Consider the following 19,269-nt stretch of genomic DNA (forward strand, 5'->3'; position numbering starts at 1 on the left):
TCAGACAGTGACGCCTGATTCCAATTTGCTGTCATATGGAAAGGAAAAGTATTTATTTAGTGTTCTGGTGAAACTAATATAGGGCAATGATTATTTTCCTGTGTGAACAACGTAAGGATACATGATTTAAACAAATGGTGCTCTCAACAGCAATGGGAGAAAGGAACCTGTTTATATTAGATAGTCTCTCAATCAACGGAGAACAGGGATTTTTCTGCTTGCAGCCTTGGAAGCTGTGTAAGAATAATCCTGAGTGGTGGCTTCTTCAGGGATTTGAAACCAAAGGACAGGAAACTGAGGGATAATATAAACCTCTGCTGGTTTGCATGCCTCAGTAATATTAGGGATAGAAAAGAAATGGAAATAATTGATGGATAAGAAATAAATCTGAGTTAATAAACTAAATATTCAGAAGTAATATTAACTTGAGTTCTTAAGAATAGCAAATTCTAATTGATTTTTTCTCTGCTAAAGGAAATGTGAATGCATTTTTTGATAAACAGTTTTCAAGTTTTTATTTTTTAAAAGTAACATTTAGTAGCATAAAGGCATTGAAAGATGTAACTTAGATGGAAATTGAAGGTATTGTTGAAATTGTCCACTTGGAATATCTATAGTGATACTGCTGTGAAAAAGAAGCAGCCCCTTGGGAAAATTTCAGACCAAATCTTGTTAGTTTTATTTTAATTTGGACTAGATGACCATGAAAGGTCCCTTCCAGCTCCAACTATTCAATGATTCTACAATCGTTTCCTCCAAAATATCATCGCTTATATAGTTTAGATGCAGGAAAAATTAATGCTGGTGATTTACAATGGAATGGCACCATTCACCTCAGCAGTTAGAATATCCTGACAATCCTAGAACAGGGACAATCAATAACAGGACACCTACACTCACCTTCAGAAGTGGGGAAATCTGTTTGCAGAGGTTGGAGGCCTCTTGGCTGTGAGAATTTTTCAGTTTCAGATTGGCTAATGAATCTTTCATATCTACAAACTTCACACTTCACAAAGCTTTTTTTCACAGTCTCTTGCTCATTCTAAAGAACACTACTCCATCATTTCCACTTGAATGATATTTTTCAAGCTTTTTTTTTTTCTCCCTTGTAATAATAATAGATGCAGTAGAAGTTTCCCAGTTTGTTTTCTTGCCTGCTGTTACCACCAGCAGTGGGAGAGAACATCAGCTGTGGGCATCCCCAGTGACACACCAAATCCTGAATTAACACCTATGTAGCCAGTGAATAATTTGACCACATTAAAACTGAGTTCAGTGAGTATGAATACTTTTCTGTACCTAGAGACTTTATGGTTTTAACGTTGTTGGTATAAATTCTCTTAGTTGGGTCAGTGTTACCTGCTATAAATGTCAGGTGTGCAATAGGGTTTCTTTTGTTTCCTGGAGAGTAGAAGAATTACAGCTATAAAATGTTGGTCCAAAATGTTGATTTTGGAATTTGAATTGAAAGAAGGAAGAATAGAAAAAAGTCACGCCTGAAGCTAAAGTTAAAATATAGTTATTGTTCATAAATGCATTAAATTATTTTCCCTGTGTGACAGAAAATGGAAAAATGTGCTCTAATTTAAGAAGTTAAGCCTAAATTATTTATAAAGAAGAGATATTAAAAAATACTTTGATTCAAGCTCATCTTTTGCTAGATAGAGGTATTAATTTCACTATTTACTTGGAATTTTTTTTCCTTAGTAATCTAATAGAATTTTAAAGGAACCATTCTGTCTCCAATAGGTATCAGAGCCCAGGAATATAGTGCATTTTCCTGTTGGCCCACTCCATTACACAGGCTGATTCCATGTAGTTTTCTAAGGGTTATTACAAATTTCTGATTTTTTTCTTCCTTTTCTTTGGTATTTTTAGAAAGATCTTGTTTGTAACATGAAGACCATCAACTCAAACAAGCTGTCCATGTTCTTCCTTTGCTTTTTTTGCTCCCTCTGAGTGTGTAGCTTCTTTTGTTGTATTTTTTCTACTTTGATTGTACTGAATATGTTGCTAAGAACCATAAAGAACAAACCAAGTAAAACCCTCTGACCTTCTCTAGGATCAGAAGAAGGATGTGAGGTTTGAGTCAAATGAAGAGAGATGCTGATGTCTAAATTGATATTAAATGTTCAATTTAACAGTTGGGAATATTCAGAAAATATATTCATCATAGTGATCTGGGGGGCTCTTGGATAGCAGTGGTGTGGTAAAACCCCTGTTGGCTGAGGTGTGGGGCTTTTTTTTTGGAGCTTTCACCCAATTTCAGTCTGAAGGCAGCTGAAAGAAGGGCTGTTCTCTCCTGTGACTGGGACAACCTGTCTTCTTAATTTTTTATCAGCTGCTTGTTGTCCCTGACATTGAAACCATTGAGTATTGAACCTGTAGATGTGTTCTTTATACTTTTGGAAGAAGGGAGTCCCTGGGTAACCTGCTTATTGCCAAAGATGCTTTTGGGGTAATTCCTCTCCAGCTACAAGGAACTGGCTGCAGACTTCATATATGTATCCAGATTCAGCTCTCTGGGCTGCCTGAACTAGAAGTCAAGAGAAGGTGAGGTGAAGCAGTGGATCTTGCTTCAGGGACTTGAGAGTACAGTTTTCATAAAGGGACAAAAATAGTAAATTTTGTCCTTGAAACCAAGATCTCGGTAGATGGCAGGGGCTGTGGGGTATGAACTCACGTTTTCTTATTCTCATGATCTGTATGGACTGAGATTAACTGTATGTCCAATATAAAATAAAGCTCTTATCAGTCTCTACAGCTCCCTGAAAGGAGCTGTTGAAGCCAGGTGGGGATTGGTCTCTTCTCCCAGGTAACAAGTAATAGGACAAGAGGAAATGGCCTCAAGTTGTGCCAAAGTAGGTTTGGATTGGATATTAGGAAGAATTTCTGCAGTAAAAGGGTGGTCAAACATTGGAACAGACTATACAAGGAAGTGGTGAAGTCACCATCCCTGGAGGGATTTAGCAGATGTGTGGATGTGGCACTTGGGGACATGGCTTAGTGGTGGCCTTGCAGTGCTGGGGGAATGGTTGGACTGCATGATCCTAAAGGTATTTTCCAACATGAATGATTCTATGTTTTCATGATTCTCTAAAGCCTCAAAATGTGACACAGAGCTTCATCTTCTAGAGCTCACTTATAATCAACTGGTATTACATTAAATGGTCTTCAATAAAAAAATACTTACATTTGAAATTAAGTACCTATTAAAAAGAAAATTTATTGTCTTTTAATCTGCACATGGGCATTTTTCGGTTTAGACAGCTTGTGATGATTCAGTCATGCTGGTGAACCCTTGTGGAGTGATCCTGAATCATTACCTGTGAGAGTCCTCTAATGGGCTCCATAATGTTATTATCTCCTCAGGATATGCTAAGTGCATAAAGCACATCCCTGTGCTGACTTTTGGAAACAAATTCAGTGTTTTCCCTCTCTGTCTGCTAGAATAAGTAGCTCAGATGTCACCATTAGTAGCGTGTGAGGTATTACATGGAAAGATTGAAGTGAAAACTTGTATTTACCTTTTCTATTTAGTTGTCTTCATAAACGTATCAGGATACTCTGTTTAGAATGTATTTTACAGGACTGTATCTTAATTCAGAATATTATTTGGTAATTTTATAGTAGTGTGTTTTTTACCTATAAAAGGTGAGAAAATAGGACATTTTAATGTATATTTAATAACACAACAACCTTCCTGCCTCTGAAAAGAAATTCACCCAGGTGAATTTTCTTGTATAATGAAAACAAAATCGTAGCTCCTGCAGCATTATTCTTGGCTCCCAGCAGTTCCAAGGCATGCAAACATCACCATTCCAACTCCGTCCTGCAGTTTAACTGGAAGGATTATGTCACAACATGGTATGTTTGTTTTCCAGCTTTTTGTCTGTTTGTCCATCAAGACGGTTTTGTAGAAGAAGTATCGGTGATTGTTGACTTTGGAGGTAGTGGAAGAAAAAATAATTCTGGAAGAAAGAAAAAAAGCAGACAGTCCCATTGAAGTAACTGTGCTTCTGTCACAGGAGAATGAATACTCCTTTCAACAAATCTATAATTTGCAGAAGTTGCAAAAAGAAAATAGCCATAAGGTGACTGTTAACATACTTCAGTTCATCCTGCCAAGAAAGTTAACTTCATAAAGTCATTAAACCCATGATTACATTTTAAAATATTATTCCCCAGCCATTTCTTCTTAGGTTTTAAAATACAGTTACTGTATATACTACCTTCTTTGTAATGGGAAAAATTGTAAAATACACTTATTTTTCATAAACTCCTAATTATTAACAGAACTATTTGCGCTCCTATAGTTAAAATTATTTCAACACTTCCGTTATTTAAACTTCACTTTTAGGGGTTCATAATTCTGCTGTAATAAAAAATATATTCAGACTCTGAGGCCTCAGACATTGTTTGCTGGTATTAGGGAATTTAGTCTGTTTTTCTTAAAAAAGCTGAGTAATTTGGATTATTTGCTATTCTTCAATATCATCCCAAACAAAATATTTTGTAACGTGGTCCTAATAATGTCAAAACTAAAAAAATTAAGAGAAGACAAGTAAGTATGTTGGAACTGCTGCAGCCCCAAATTCTGACTGGCACTGAGGTTTGGAGAAGGGAGATGGTGGGAAATTCTTGCTGTAACTGCTCAGTTGCCGTGTGGTAACCTCGTATATGAACAGTTCCTGCAGCATTTCTATCCCACCCTTCATCCGGAGTCACGGGCAGTGCTGCTTCCTGAGTGAAACCCCTCTGTGCTCCCAGTGCAGCCAGGGGTGAGGCACCTCCTGATTCCAGAGAGCTGAGAATGGCTTTTCTGGAATGACAAATTCTCGGGTGCTCAGAGATGGATTGGTTCTTTGGCATGGCTTCCTGAAATCCCCCTTCATCACATAATGACTCAATAGGGCCTTCAGCTCCAGAAATTCAGGAATTGGGGCTTATTGCATATTAATGACAACTCTGGGACAGTCAAATAAGACAGTTTGTTATAATACTAATTATAGCAAAGCACTCACGTTGTGGTTTGAATGAGTCAATTATGTGTGTGCTAAATTATAAATACATCTTCCCCCAGCCTCGGCTGTGTGGGGCGTAATTTTTATTTAATTGCTTGGATACATATTTACCTGAGCATACCCTGGTTTCCCAGGTAAATACGTGTACCAATGCATAACTCATTATGGTCTGTTTGAGTAAATAATCCATATTTTATAACTGTACAGGAAGTAATTATTTTCGTACTTTGCTTTCTTCAAGCCAAAGAAATTAAATGCTGTGTGTCCATTCCTTAAAATAAAATAGATGCAGAAGTCGAGGCAATATGAGAACGAGAATAAAGTTTTCATTGTTTTGGTAGAAACTGAGAATATTATTCCAGATTTTGATCTTGTGTTTAGCCCAGAATAACTCCATTAAAGTAAACAGTGTTATTCAGGATTTACTTAGATGCAAATGGGATATGAATTCAGCATGTGCTTCTTACTCTCCCTTCCTTCATCACAAGGCTCCTGCAAGCAGCTCACACACAACTTTTGCTATAAATGTCATTGTCACATGTTTATAATTTGGAAAAAATAAAGTATTTCAGCTGCACATGGAAATTAACATACCTGAACTTTATGTCTTAGAGAGTCATGGAATGGTTTGGATTGGAAGGGGCCAAGAGATCATCCTTGTGCGTGTTTGGGAACTAGGGCATGCTTTCCTTTTGGATTTTTCTGCCATTGTTTTACATGATATTTGGGAAAGCTGTGTTGTGTTATCACCATGCTAAGGTCAGGTTTTCTAACACTTTTAAGCTCAGTGGGGCCAAAGTCAGCCTTGGCATAAATCCGTTAGCTGCAATAGATTTACACCAGAGAGGAATATTGGCTCGTTCTTGGTAATTTTTTTTTTATCCAACTCTTTATATTTTATGTTAGAAACATAAGTATCTTGCGTGCCCTCAAACTAATCAGAATAAGAAACAGTTTTGCTTATGCCAAAAAATAGAGCTATCGTTTTTCACATTCTTACATTTTTCAAGTAAGATTATGTTACTGTGACTTCTGAATTCCTGAAATCTCTCTGGTCTCGGTGACTGCAAGGGCCAGGAGATGGTTCCAAGGGGAAAATCTGAACCTCTTCATGCAGTATTTTCTGTTGTGCATACCAGATACAGTTAATGTTTTGTGTGCATGTGATTAGCGTGGAAAAAAATTAATGCAGTCCAGTATTATGATTTATGGACTGAATCTTTTGCCTACTGAACACTTGCCAAAATGAAAATTCCCCCCCCCCCCACCCCAGTCTTTTCCTCTTCTTTGGATATTAGAAACAGCTACTGTTTTTGTTGATCTTTTTAACTTCTGAATAGGCCTATTTCAAGTCATAGCAGCATGGGAGCTCAGATTAATAATATACTTATTCAGCCAGTGATACTGAGTGAAACCATTGCTAGTGTGAGTATGAAGGATAGGATTTCTTTAAATTATTTTCAGGTGCATTCATGCATTTCTAAAGAAGAATATAGAGCTATTTGAACATAAATTAAATTGCTGTGTATTGATCGTGTTACAGGTGTGTATGAATTTTAATATCAAGAATTTTTGAAGGTGTCTCTTCTTTTGATGACTTTTGTGCTGTGCTCACTGTCAGTTTTCCATCAGAGAGTTAACAAGGCTAACGGCAAAAAAACTTGCAATTAAATCTTGCTTTTTGGATTATGTTTTTTAATTTAGAAGATAAAGTGTGAAGCATCCCTTCTATCTCAGTCAGTACAGCATTATGTTTTATGCTGAAACTGCTTGTCCACAGAGGTGGTGGATTCCCCATCCCTGGAAAAAATCAAGGTCAGACTGGATGGGGCTCTGAGCAACCTGGTCTAATTGAAGGTCCCTGCTTATTACAGGGGGTTGGACTAGATGACCTTTAAAAATTCCTTCCAGCCCATTCTGTGATTCCATGATGGTGTGCTCCTTTCACCTCAAAAGTCAGAGCCCAAAGCTCACGAGGTGAAAGAAGCAAATCCCATTGACTCCTTTTGCACCTTTGGGTTGAACCTCCTTAGCCCAGTACTTTGATAAGCATCAGCTGTGCAGATAACCCAGGTTACCAGGTTTCTAACCCTGTTCTGGTTTTGTGTAAAAACCCCAATTTCCTGCACCTACTGAAAACTGATGTACTTAGTCCTTTACAAAGAGACTTTTTTGCTCTTTACAGCACAATTTGAGGTGTTTGGGGCCTTTGTGGGCTCTGTCACAATGGATGTGAGGGCAGTCCATTGCTTCACACTCCTTTGGCCACCTCTTATCAGTTTTTGTGTCATTCCTTACTCAATCCCATCTTTATTACTTTCACAGCTGAATGGCCTGTCCTGTTCAATAAGGTTTTTCAATTCCTTCATTAATCGAGTTGGTATTGCCTATCAATTAATTTTCTTTCTCCCAAATGAAATAAGAGCATTCCTAAAAAAGTTCTTCATGTGAGTCTGGTTTGTACTAATGCTAAGTCAAGTAGGGGTAGAGTTTCTTTCAAAAAATACTTAGGTAAGCTGTTTAAAATTAATATTTGTTATTCTAAAAAATTGGGAGAGTGATCAGCCGCCTTTCCACAGTTGCAGATAAAGTGCTATGGCAAGAACTTGGCATTTTTACATTGCCTGAAAGAATTATATGTTCATTTTCTGTGCTAAGAGAAGAAAAAAAATGGCAGCAGGACTTTTTAAAAGCAATCATTTTAAATATAAACAAAAAAGCTTTTTCTTGAGATTTGTCAAAGGTCTTCCAGGCTTTTCATAAAATTGTTATTCACTCCTTGGCAAACAAGACTCGAATGAGTGACACCTTTGAGAGTCCCAGCTTGTGTTTTAGTGCACAGCTTGTATTTTGCTATGGATAACCATGCAAAATATTATCTGAATTTATTTAAAACAAACCCCAGTGAATAAAGTTTTTAACACTGAAAAGGCCATCCTAATTTATTCATTTATTTTAGTTGCAGCAAGCAGCTGAAGTTTCTCAGATGAGAGGATCTCGAGTCATCTCTGCTGAAGATCTCCTGTTCTTAATGCGCAAAGATAAGGTACAGTAATTAGACAGAAATTTCTTATTTTATGTAGTCAGCTGCTTTTGTGTTTTTGAGTGCTTTCTTAACCTATGTAAAGGAATCCATTGTCATTAATACCTTTATTTTAAAAATATAGCTGCCCTGCAATTTTATGTGCTCAAGCCTGTTGTAATCATTCTGTAATATCTGAAATAATAATTGTTTTTTTCCTGTAGCTTCAATTATCAATTGATTTTTTTTTCCCCAAAAAGCTTTAGGGTAGATAATGTACCTTAGACCTCAAAACAATTTCTTAATAAGATATAAATGTTGATCTCTATACTATGTCCCTTTAATTAAAAATCAATCATTCTAATTTCCCCCTGATTATGAAGGGTGTCAATGTGATATTTGACAATGTGACCATTATAGTTTTGTTATTTAGACTGTCTATTAATCCTCTTTATTTTATGTTACAATATTTTTCCTGTGTTTTATCCCACTAAAATCTCCAAATTTAGGTATGGCCTTGCTTTTTCTGGATAGCAAGTAGAGCAGCTCAAGGGAAAAAATAATTTTCTCTCCTCAAATTTAATAATGATTTAAAAAAATGTCAGCTATTTTTAACTACATTATTTATTCTTCCTTTATGTCTTTTTCTTCCTTAGTTTTCCTCTTTCTCTCACCCTTTTCTCTCCTTAGTTTTCCTTTCCTCATTTGACAGGTGAAACCTAATGACCAAAACTATTTCAAAATTAAACCTCACTAAAACATGAATATAAATTACAATTTCTTTATCTGATAAAAGCTGTAAGGCTGTTCTGAAAACAGCAGTTGATATGGAGTCAAAGTTCACGGAAATACACATTTCTAGCCTAGAGTTTCCAAAGTAAGCAAACATTTTAGAGTTCCATAATGAAGCCCAATATATGAATTTCTCCCTTCTGAAAGTCAAACTCATTTCTGTCTCACAGCAAAGTACCAAGGAGCTCAAATAAATAATATTTAATATGGATTTGCCACTGTCCTGAGGTACTTTCTATGTATGGATTTTCTGCAGAATTTAAAATGACAAATATTTTAAAGGTTATATTTACTGAATAATGTACTACACGTTTGTATGTTTGTGTGTTACAAAGTTTATTAAATAAAAAATAAATAATTAATAAAATATAATAAATAATTAATAAAAAAATAAATAATTAATAAAATATGTAATAGTCATTAATGTAAATGTAATTTTTTCTCGTAGAAGAAGCTTCGAAGGCTACTTAAATACATGTTTTTTCGAGACTACAAATCTAAAATTGTCAAAGGAATAGAAGAAGATGACCTCCTCGAAGGTAGAAAAAAATAAATTACTTAATTTGGGAGGGGCTTGATGTCTTGTAAAAGTGCTGAACAGCTCAATGCAAAGTATTAATGTCTTGCTTGATAGTTAGAAACAAAAAAATAGTCTCTTTAGAGGAATTTTCTGAAAATCTCAGCTTCTCCATTTGAAATATGTAAGCATTTACATCTACCATCCAGATGAACAGTAAGACTTTAATGTCAGAGCTCTGTTGAAGTAAGAAGCTGGTGCTGGTTAAAGGGTTTATTGATTTCAGCATCTGTATTTTAAATGCACCACCTGTAATTGAATGGACATTTGTTAAATTATTATCAAAAGGTTTTGATATTGATATTTTTGACATGCTTTTAAAAAAATACCCTTATAGTCTGAAGTTGCTGAACACTAATATATGATGTGAGTGGTTTTTTTCAGTGTGGTTTAACATTTTATACTTTAAATCTCTAGTTTAAATAATGGGAAACACTTTTGTTTCTGCATTCCATGAGGAAGTCACAGTTTTTATAACCAATGTATTTAAAGGAAAAGCACTTTGAATTAAAAATATATTAATTTATGCCATATAGTTTCCTGGTTTAAAGTTTTGTTGATTTATATTGATATTAGAACTAACATTTCCGTTGTAAAAAGTTAAGTTAAAAATTATCATGGCAAATCTAAACCTTACCATACTGTTATAACATCTAGCAATGTCCATACCCAACTTTCTGTATTAAACTTACTTCCTTTCTCAGAGCCTTTTTATTATTTTTTTCCCATACAATGAATTCCTTGTGTTTGGTTCCTCTGAACATCCACACTGATGCTAGGTAAACATTGTACTTCTTGCTTTGACTTCATCAAGCTGTGGAGAAGTCAGCTCATTTGAGATTTAATTTGCCTGTGGCATTCTATTTTCATGTTTCCTGTGTGCAAGCAATCTGTCAGTACAGCTTCTTACCTGGCATCTTTGGGGTTGTAATACTTTAGCTTGTGTCACTACTTAAAGCAAATAAACAATTCCCTCAAGCCTTTTAGATGTTCATGAAAAGCTTCTTAAATGCAGTTTATCCTGGAATTAAAGAATGCCTTTTCTAGTAGGCTTTGGTAATTAGAGCTATTAATTTTCTTTTGTGAATTTAATGCCTTTATAGATGCTCTGCTGTTTAGAACAGCAGAGATCATCTTGCCAGCATTCTCCAGGTTTTACTGCAGAGCAATGGTCCATCACCTCTGGAATTACATCTTAGTGGTTGTGTTAGAGTTTGCTAGAGATTGTAGGTAATGAGGATGTTCTGCATGTGTTCAGGGAAGAACATTTCCTCAATGTATTCTGCTCTGTGACTCAAGTTCTTTCTACCAAAGAGAGGTTGTTTCCTCTACAGCTGTGTCCACTGGGGATTTTTTGGTGAGAAGTAATGATATATGGGCAGCAGATTACTTTTCTCTAGATTGTGAAAAACTTCTTGGTTATACTAAAAAATACTAAAGATGATGTTTTGCTGTTACTGGAGCAGAGCAATGACATCAGCTTGCTCAGGTAGCACAGCCAGTGTGAGGGACTCAGTAAGAACAGGCCTTTGCTGCTCAGTGCTGGTTCTAAATCTTGTCACTCTGAGGGACATCAGGTGATGTTTGGAGAAGCCAAATAGGTTAAGTTTGTTGTCCTTTGCTTGTCTTTATGAAGACAAATTCAACAGCAATAACACCAACAAGCGGCAGAAGCTGGCCCAGGACTTTCTCAACTCCATTGACCAGACTGGAGAACTCTTGGCCATGTTTGAAGATGATGAGATTGATGATGTCAAGCAGGAGCGGATGGAGGTAATTCTTTCCTCTTACTGATACCCAGCAGAGAAACTGTGAAACATTTCATACATCATGCTGGTCTGGTGCCTTTTTCACACTGCATATTAAATCATTGTTACATGTTTTTTCTTTTGCTCAGATGGTCTAAAGAAATCCTATTTCCATATTTTTCCTATTCCTTCAAATGTTTCTTGATATCTAAGCACACATGCTGAGAAGGAAGATTACAGAAGGGTAGTTATGGATCTTTCTGTCTGCTGTGTATTTGTATTTCCTTCCTGTAGAAAGCAAATTCTATTTATAAACATTCCATGCACATTTTTCACAATAGTATTTTCCTTTCTCATTATTTATCTTCTTAGCAAATTGTTTCAATAGCATTTAAGGATTCTTCATATAACACAGTTTACAGATGAAATTAAAATATTCTGTGCAAACATGCTTGTGTATAAACTCTTCTCTCCATCCTTTTGTGTCCTATTTTCTGTACTATGTAGTTATGAAAAATTTTATCTACATTAAAAAATGCAGTGCTACATGACTCCCATAAAGCTAGGTGGGACTGAGAAGCAGTGTAGCTGTGTTAGCATGGAAGTCTGTGTTTTCGACTAATTTTCTGTGGGTGGGCCGGACTACCCTGGTTTTTTGGTAATCTGGTTCATAGTGAATGCAGAGAAGAGTTCTTCACCCTTCTTCATGCTCAGTTGCTCAATTCTTCCTCATGTTTTCTGTAGGCAACTGGATATCAAGGGCAAAATTGTGCTTGGAGAACACTCACAATTCCAGAGAAGAATTTGAGTCAATTTCCATCCATTTTCAGATATCAATATAGTGGACAGGACTTTTGGAAGTTTAATATTTGTAGAGTGATTTCTATATCCTTTCAGTGCTGGAATCTGGGGGCTTTGGTGTGAGTTTCCTTTTAATGCTGAGGTGGCTCATGTGTGTGGTAATTTTTTTGTATTTAATATTTGGCTATTAGGGCTTCATTTCACTTTCAGGATTTTATGGAAAATTCTAAGAAATAATGGAATTTTTATTCTGTGCTAGGTGTAATTCTACTTTCTTTCTTCTTAATGGAGCCTCTTTTCAGAACTCCAGCATTCCCAATCTGCTTTCTGCTCCTTGCTGCCCTGCAATAGGAAGAAATCAAAACCTAATGAGGAACCACTTCTCTCTAAGAATTTGGTTAGGATAAGTCCCATTTCCCTCCAGCTGAGAATTGGTGTCATTGAACAGTTGTATCCAACTGTTTGTATTTTGGAAACTGATGATTTATCTTCTTTAACCTCCTACTTATTTATTTATGCAAAATATTGTGTTTTGCATAAAGGCAGGCAAATCCTTTGAGCTTGTACACACAGAAATAGAAGAGCATTCTTCTGAATGAATGGGTTATGTGCTTGACTTTGCACTCTCTTCTGTTCTTCCAGTATTTTTCAGGTTTAAAAAACTACTCAAGTTGACAAAAGTGTGAAGTTCTCTGTTGTAGACAATAGCAAATCTGAATCTATGTTTGTCTGTCAAGGAATGTGTGTCTGTAATCAAATATTTGCCTTTCATCTGACTATATGTTTTGTGTTTTATCACTAGACTGTAGTCCATGAACTGTAGTGTGTGTGTGTGTATTACATGTAAAAAGTAATTCTTCTCTCTATTGCTTGACTTCATGGCATTTTGTGCACTCTTGATCTGTTTCTATGTTAAAAAAAGAAAAGAAAATCAAGATCTTATTTTAGAACACATTCATGAATTATATACAGGTTTGAAGCCAGTCCTATCTACTGGCTTTCTTATTAGTCTCTAAAACTAATGACAAAACATGAAAGACTGTTTGAAACATGCTACTCAAAATGTTTAACGTGTTTTCAGCTTTGTTTTTTTGGGGGGATTTTCTTGTCTCTTTGAGGTGAATGGAAAGGAAGCAAAGATGGTAGGAAACTTTTCCTAAAGGAAAAGTTGTTAATGGATGGGCTAATCTCCTGTATCACATTTTCTTTCTTCAGTAGATTGTTTAATCCACACTAAATTCTGGAGGAAATCCAATAGACAATTTAACAGAGTTTTTTAAGGAATTAGTGTATTTAAATCATGAACTACAATCTAAGGGCACTGTTCCTTTTAGGTATCAATTACCTCAGAAATGTGTAGTTATCTTAGTTTGGACAACCGTAAATGATTTCACGGTTTTTTTCCACTTTGCCTTGGGCCAAAATCATGCTAAGCTGTCCAGAGCAGATGATAAACATATATTTCTGATGTCATTCTGGGCTAAACAGGATATGATTGTTTAGCAGTATGGTTTCAGTTATGATACAAAATGCAAATACTGTTTATACTCATTCCTTCTAAAGCATTTCATAAAATTAGAGCTAAGCCTTCATGTTGCTGCCTGCAGTGCTTTGAGGTCCATTCCATATCTGCATCACAGAGGATTCAGGAAAGCTCTCAGCCACTTTGGGACATTACCAAAGGAGAACAAACAATTCTACACTTCTTTGACTGAAATACAGTCAAATACACCAGCACTGTGTCATATTAAAAGCAAAGGACACTCATCTAGAATTGTCTAAAGATTTTACTGATGTATCCAGTGGTTTTAATTTGAAGGAAAGGGAATGTCTCTGGAACAGTAATACCAGCAATGTGCAAAGGGATATTGGTCCAAGGTGGAATACTCTTAAAATACTCTTTCTACAGGGCAGAAATTAAGAACAGATTTCACACTACTTTGCCATAACACATGATTATTATATCAATACATTGTGATGACTTTTTATAAAAAACTGCAATAATAGCATTAAGTAGAGGCAAACCAGCCAACTGTATTGGCAAACTCAAAACAAAATAAAAACTGAAATAGCACCTCTGTCTCACGTCATAACAGTTACTATCCTGCTCTTCTGGGCAGCAGTAAAGCACCAGGGACATGCTACTCCTCAAGTAAGAAAATTTATAGATGGAAAAATGATTCTCATTCCTGGATGTAACTGAACTGTGCATGGGAAGGAGAGATGGATCATAGAACTAATCTTCATAATGTGTGCCAATCTTTTGAGAATAACACATTGATGGTAATCTTCCCTCACTCCTTTTGTATTGCACAGGTTGGGCTGTGGAATAGTGAGAGCTGGGGGTGCTCAGCAATTTGACTTCCCTTCCTTTGCCTGTTCTATGACAGAATCCACAGTAACTGACACCTTGCAAGAGGATGGCAATTTGGCTTTCCTCTGTCTCTTAAAAATCATTTAGAGAGGAGAGGTGGTATTCCTGTGGGATGAATTGGTGGGGCAAAAAGACCCCTGTTCATTAAAAATCTTTGAATTTTTCCTTATTTTCCAGTTTGAGTAGACCTGGAGATTTAGATGCTTATGTCCTTATATTGCTTCTCTGAACCTCTCCGATTCCTGACCATAGTTAAAACAACTGCAGGCTGGGCTGTGATTTTGTGAATGGTAGCTTCTGTTCTGCTGCTTTTTTTCTTTGAGAACCACTATCACATTCTCCATGTCATGTCATTAAATCAAGTGTAGCTATTTAAAAACTTCAGTCAACGTCACTGCAAAGCTGACATCTCTCTCATTCTGTAAATACCCATTTTTTATAATTTGTTTTATAGCTTTAATGCTTTCTCCCCCTCAAGAAAAAGTCTTTCCATCAGAAGTCTGGACTGACACACAAAAAAATTCATAGAGCATCATGCTGTGAGTGCTCTGTTTCACTTCTGTTCCCATAGGATTAGGGGAAACACCATTCATCTGTCACTCTGCTAGTTTAGGGATACATTTCCAACACTCACATGTTATATGGCAATAATTCAGTTGCAGTAGCTACCATAATGCTTTCATAGTACATTGCAAGTTTGAATAAACAGTGGAGGGAAAATAACTTCCCCACAAGAATAGACTACCTTAAAGCAGGCTTGAAGCCAGGAAAATGGTAAAAAACTAAGTTAAATCCCTACTTTCTGATTCTTTTGCAGGGAGATTGGAACTAGATGATCTTTAAGGTTTCTTCCAACATCCTATGAGTTTCTTCCAAACTATCCTATGATTCTATGATTTAAGGTCTGTTGTCCTATGAATTACTGAATTGATATTTAAATATCAACTCAATTGCTGAATTCATATTTAAAAACTACAGATACTTATTTTTTATTCTAGGAGGCTCATTGTGGATGTCATTTTTTTTTTTTTTATGCTGCTCACCAGTATCTTTGTCTTAGTGGGAAATTTCTAAAGCTCACAGCAATGCAATGGGCTGTGTGCAAAAGATGATAGATCACATTAAAGTGTAGGTAGAAGATACAGTTTTTTATTTTTTTTTAATTACTTCCATTTAGTTTTGTCTTTTTTGAGACGGACTTAATTTGTATTTGCACAAGACCCCTGAACACACCAAACTGCATCTTGAGGTACAAGGAATTGTGCTGTAGGAGTTAACTCTGTTTCAGTCTTAGAAATATGCTGGACTTAGAATAAATTATTAAACTAGACAGTGACCAAGATGATTCCTTCCTGCTGGAGTATCATCATCAGCTTTTGAGTGATCACATTTTGACCTGAGCCAGGTCATGTTGTCCCAGACAATGTCCAACTCTGGGGTCCTCAACACAGGAAAACAAAGACCTGTTGGAGCAGGTCCAGAATAGACCATGAAGATGCTCAAAGGGCTGAAGCATCTTTCCTATGGAGCCAGGCTGGGAGAGCTGGGGATGTCCAGCCTGGAGAAGGCTCCAGGGAGAGCTTAGAGCCCCTTCTAGAACCTGAAGGGGCTTCTGGAGAGCTGGAGAGGGACTTGGAAGTGCCAGGACAAGGGGGAATGGCTTTAAATGAAAGGAGGGTTGATTTAGTTTAGACTTAAGGAAGTAGCTTTTTACAATGAGGGTGTGAGGCACTGGCACAGGTTGCCCAGAAACATTCAGTGTGAGGTTGAGAGGGGTTCTGAGCAATCTCATCTGCTGGAAAATATCCCTGTTCACTGCAGGGCACAAGGACTACATGGCCTTTAAAGGTCCCTTCCAACCCAAAACATTCTATGACTGTAAACTCCTGGGAGGCAGCAGAGGCCAGGAGCTCTCCCCACCACGTTGGATGTGGCCACTCTCTTAGGAGGGCATTAGCATGGACAGAGGTTGCTCTGTGGTGATTGCCCTTGGACACAGGGCATGGACTTGGGGTCTTTTAATTGAGAGAGTGAAAATTGGAGGGCATAAATCAGAAGTAAACAACTGTGAGCTCTTCTTTTCAGGGTGGATCTGAAAGATGGTGTTGAAGTTCTCAAATTCATTGTACAACTTTGGAACAGATGTACAGAGAAAATGAGCAGAAAGTGATTTAGGAAGAACTCTGAAACATTTTAGCACCACTGTGCTCATTTCACTGGCCAAAATTATGCCAGCGTAAGTGCTGGGGAGGGGGGTCATTACTCTTTAGGGAGTATCTGATTTAAAGATTCCATATCTCTACTTCATATGGAAAGTAGAGACAACACACACTTAATAGAAACTGCATGCTGGAAGACAAACTAAGAAGTTTTCCTTTACTAAGCATCGATTCTCAGTGCATATCTCTTTTGCTCTCCAATTTTGATAATATACCTATTTTTCTTTTCAAAATAGTATTTTTTACTTCCTTGCTAAAACAAGATTCATGTTGTCAAAATCTATATTTTGGGACAGAATCTTTGGATTTAGTTGAGTGCTGGCTTCTATTATCTCACAATATTGTGCCCAAATAAAATAAATTATTGCTTTTTAGAATCACAGTTTATTAACATTAAACTTTCTTTGATTTTAACAGCTACACCTTAGGAAAGAATGCATCCTTGGGTAAGATTTAATGGTGTAATCCCTGCAGGGTTTTTGTGCTGTTCTTTACCAAACATTGTCAAATATGGGCAAAGGGATGCCAGTGGAAGGACAGAAGGACCAGCCATAACATTAAATCCCTTAAATCTTACATTTTTTATGGACTAAATAATTGCAGCCCTAAATGCAAACCAGTATCATCCTCACCCGTGAGTCCTGGCCAAGTAAGAATAGAAAAGGATTTATAGTGGCTAAATAAAGTACTCAAAGAGGAGTGGGAAAAGTCCTGCCCAAGGACACAAGAGTCCTGGTACAGTGAGAAAAGCAAGACCAGGATCTCATTTTCCCATTCCCTTAAGCTGTTTTGAGAGCTCCGTTCATCCCTTCCACAAGTTGGGCTGAATTTCACTTAGTGGTACCCGCCTAAAAGTTTAAACATCCCAGAAACTTAGTCTGGCTTCTGTACTCAGAATGAGAGGGAAACAATCCAGGGGGAAGTTAATTTCTTAGAGCAGAGGTAGAAATATTTTTTTCCAATTTTTATTCCTAGAAACATCTAAGATACTTTTAAGTGTACTTCATCAGATGTTAAGAAAAGTACTTCTAGTGCCTCCAGGATGATTCTCTTTGGAGACTCAAAATCTGTGTGTGCTGTGGGACCTTGGTATAAAAAAAAAAAACCTGTAATGATGATATAAAATAGACTTTAGGGTCTACTGTTTTTGATTTACACAGATGCCAAGATTAAAAAGAACTTAGATGAAACATCAATCAACAAAAAAACCTTTATTCTCTAGGCAATGGGGGTTTTTTTAATGCTGCAAAATGGAAGTTAGGAATGCAAATATAGAAGGATTTCATTCCACTGCCTCAGTCCACCCAGTGTTTCCAGATGAGTGCAAAGCACAACTGGTAGCAACTCAACTCTAAATTTGCTGGTTTGGCATCAAAGTATCTGTAAGCATTATTTGGTATAAAAATAAGCCTGATGGTATTAATGGTTTCTCTGATTACACATTGCTTGGGAAAGTTTGGGATAGTAGGAAGACGCTGTTTCTCTTGGGCAGTGATTGAACTGGTTAAAAGTAAACAGAAAATAAACAGAAACATTTTTTTAATTATTATCTATACCTCTGTAAATATTGTGTCATTCTCTTTGGAATTGGAAAAGGCCCCTGAATGGAAAAGATTTCTTGTTACAGCCAATATCAATAGACTTTTTATGCTGCTAAATCTAACATTATTGGCTTTTTCTCACATTGGGGCTACTTGCTGTGGTTACATAGAGTGGCCTGTTTGTTTGGATCTTCAGTTGTGGGGTTTTGAGCATTTTAGTCAATGTTGCTCATACTGCAAATCTAGGCAGCTTTGCTGGGAGGGAAGGTGTTATTTGCTTTTCTGTCTTTTAGTTCTTTGAATAATTTTTTGCCACTGTTTACTTTCTCTGGGGAAGAAGAGGATTCAGGACTGTTGTAGTTTTGACACCCAAATGACTGTGTAGCAAATTTTGGAAGGAAACTTCATATATATATATTATTTATATCTGTGATTAAATGTAGACACGCATGCTTATAAACAGTATTTCCATGGAGCATTTGATTAGGAGCCAAATACAAGACTAACAAAACATTCTCCTTCTGAGTGTATTTTAACATGTGTTTAACATGTTGCTTAGCTCTACTAATCACCCTGTATTGGTACTCACAACAGAGTTATTTTCTATGTAAACTTCGGAGAATTGGAAGAAAGGATTGATGCTGAAGTCTGACAAAGGTCCCATTGCTAGGAGGTTATTGAAACTCTTGTCGTAATTTAACGTAATCACATTTGTACTAATAGCAGTTTGTATTTTTGAGGTTGTTTAGAGGTGCAATAATGCAATTGTTGTCTAAAAGACAGGTTGTAACTCAGATACTTTGGGGTGGAAGTTATTTTTTCAGATCTTTGAATCTTTATGTAGCAAATTGCTATATTTTAAGCTCCACTAAGCTTAATATTGAGGTCCTTTCTAAATGAAGAGAAACCAACAACTGTTTATTTCTTACAGTAAGATGTTAATCAGGTCTACACTGAGAGCAGTTCTGTCCTCTCAAGTTTTTGAGAAGGAAGTTGTCACTTGCATGGAACCATTTTCGAGACTGTTTTGCACGGGATTCACAAAACTCAAAAAAACATGGAATTGTAACACAAGTTAAATTATGTAAGAATTTCAAACACAGTATTACTCTGTAAGATTCCTACTTCTTACTTGTTGCAAGGAAGAGATTTTCTGACACTGTTGTGAAGA

General features: G+C 36.5%; 1 protein-coding gene across 3 annotated transcripts in view; it reads left to right on the forward strand.

Moving 5' to 3' along the window:
* Positions 1 to 19,269, forward strand: part of SUPT3H (SPT3 homolog, SAGA and STAGA complex component) — a 254,882-nt gene that overhangs the window by 161,428 nt on the left and 74,185 nt on the right. For all 3 annotated transcript variants that reach the window (XM_053937711.1, XM_053937712.1, XM_053937710.1), the window contains exons 5-7: positions 7,984 to 8,070; positions 9,287 to 9,377; positions 11,052 to 11,188. In XM_053937711.1, the coding sequence (XP_053793686.1) occupies positions 7,984 to 8,070; positions 9,287 to 9,377; positions 11,052 to 11,188 (315 nt within the window). The remainder of the gene's footprint in view (positions 1 to 7,983; positions 8,071 to 9,286; positions 9,378 to 11,051; positions 11,189 to 19,269) is intronic.

Source organism: Vidua chalybeata, chromosome 3 (genome assembly GCF_026979565.1).
Source record: "Vidua chalybeata isolate OUT-0048 chromosome 3, bVidCha1 merged haplotype, whole genome shotgun sequence".
NCBI lineage: Eukaryota > Metazoa > Chordata > Aves > Passeriformes > Viduidae > Vidua > Vidua chalybeata.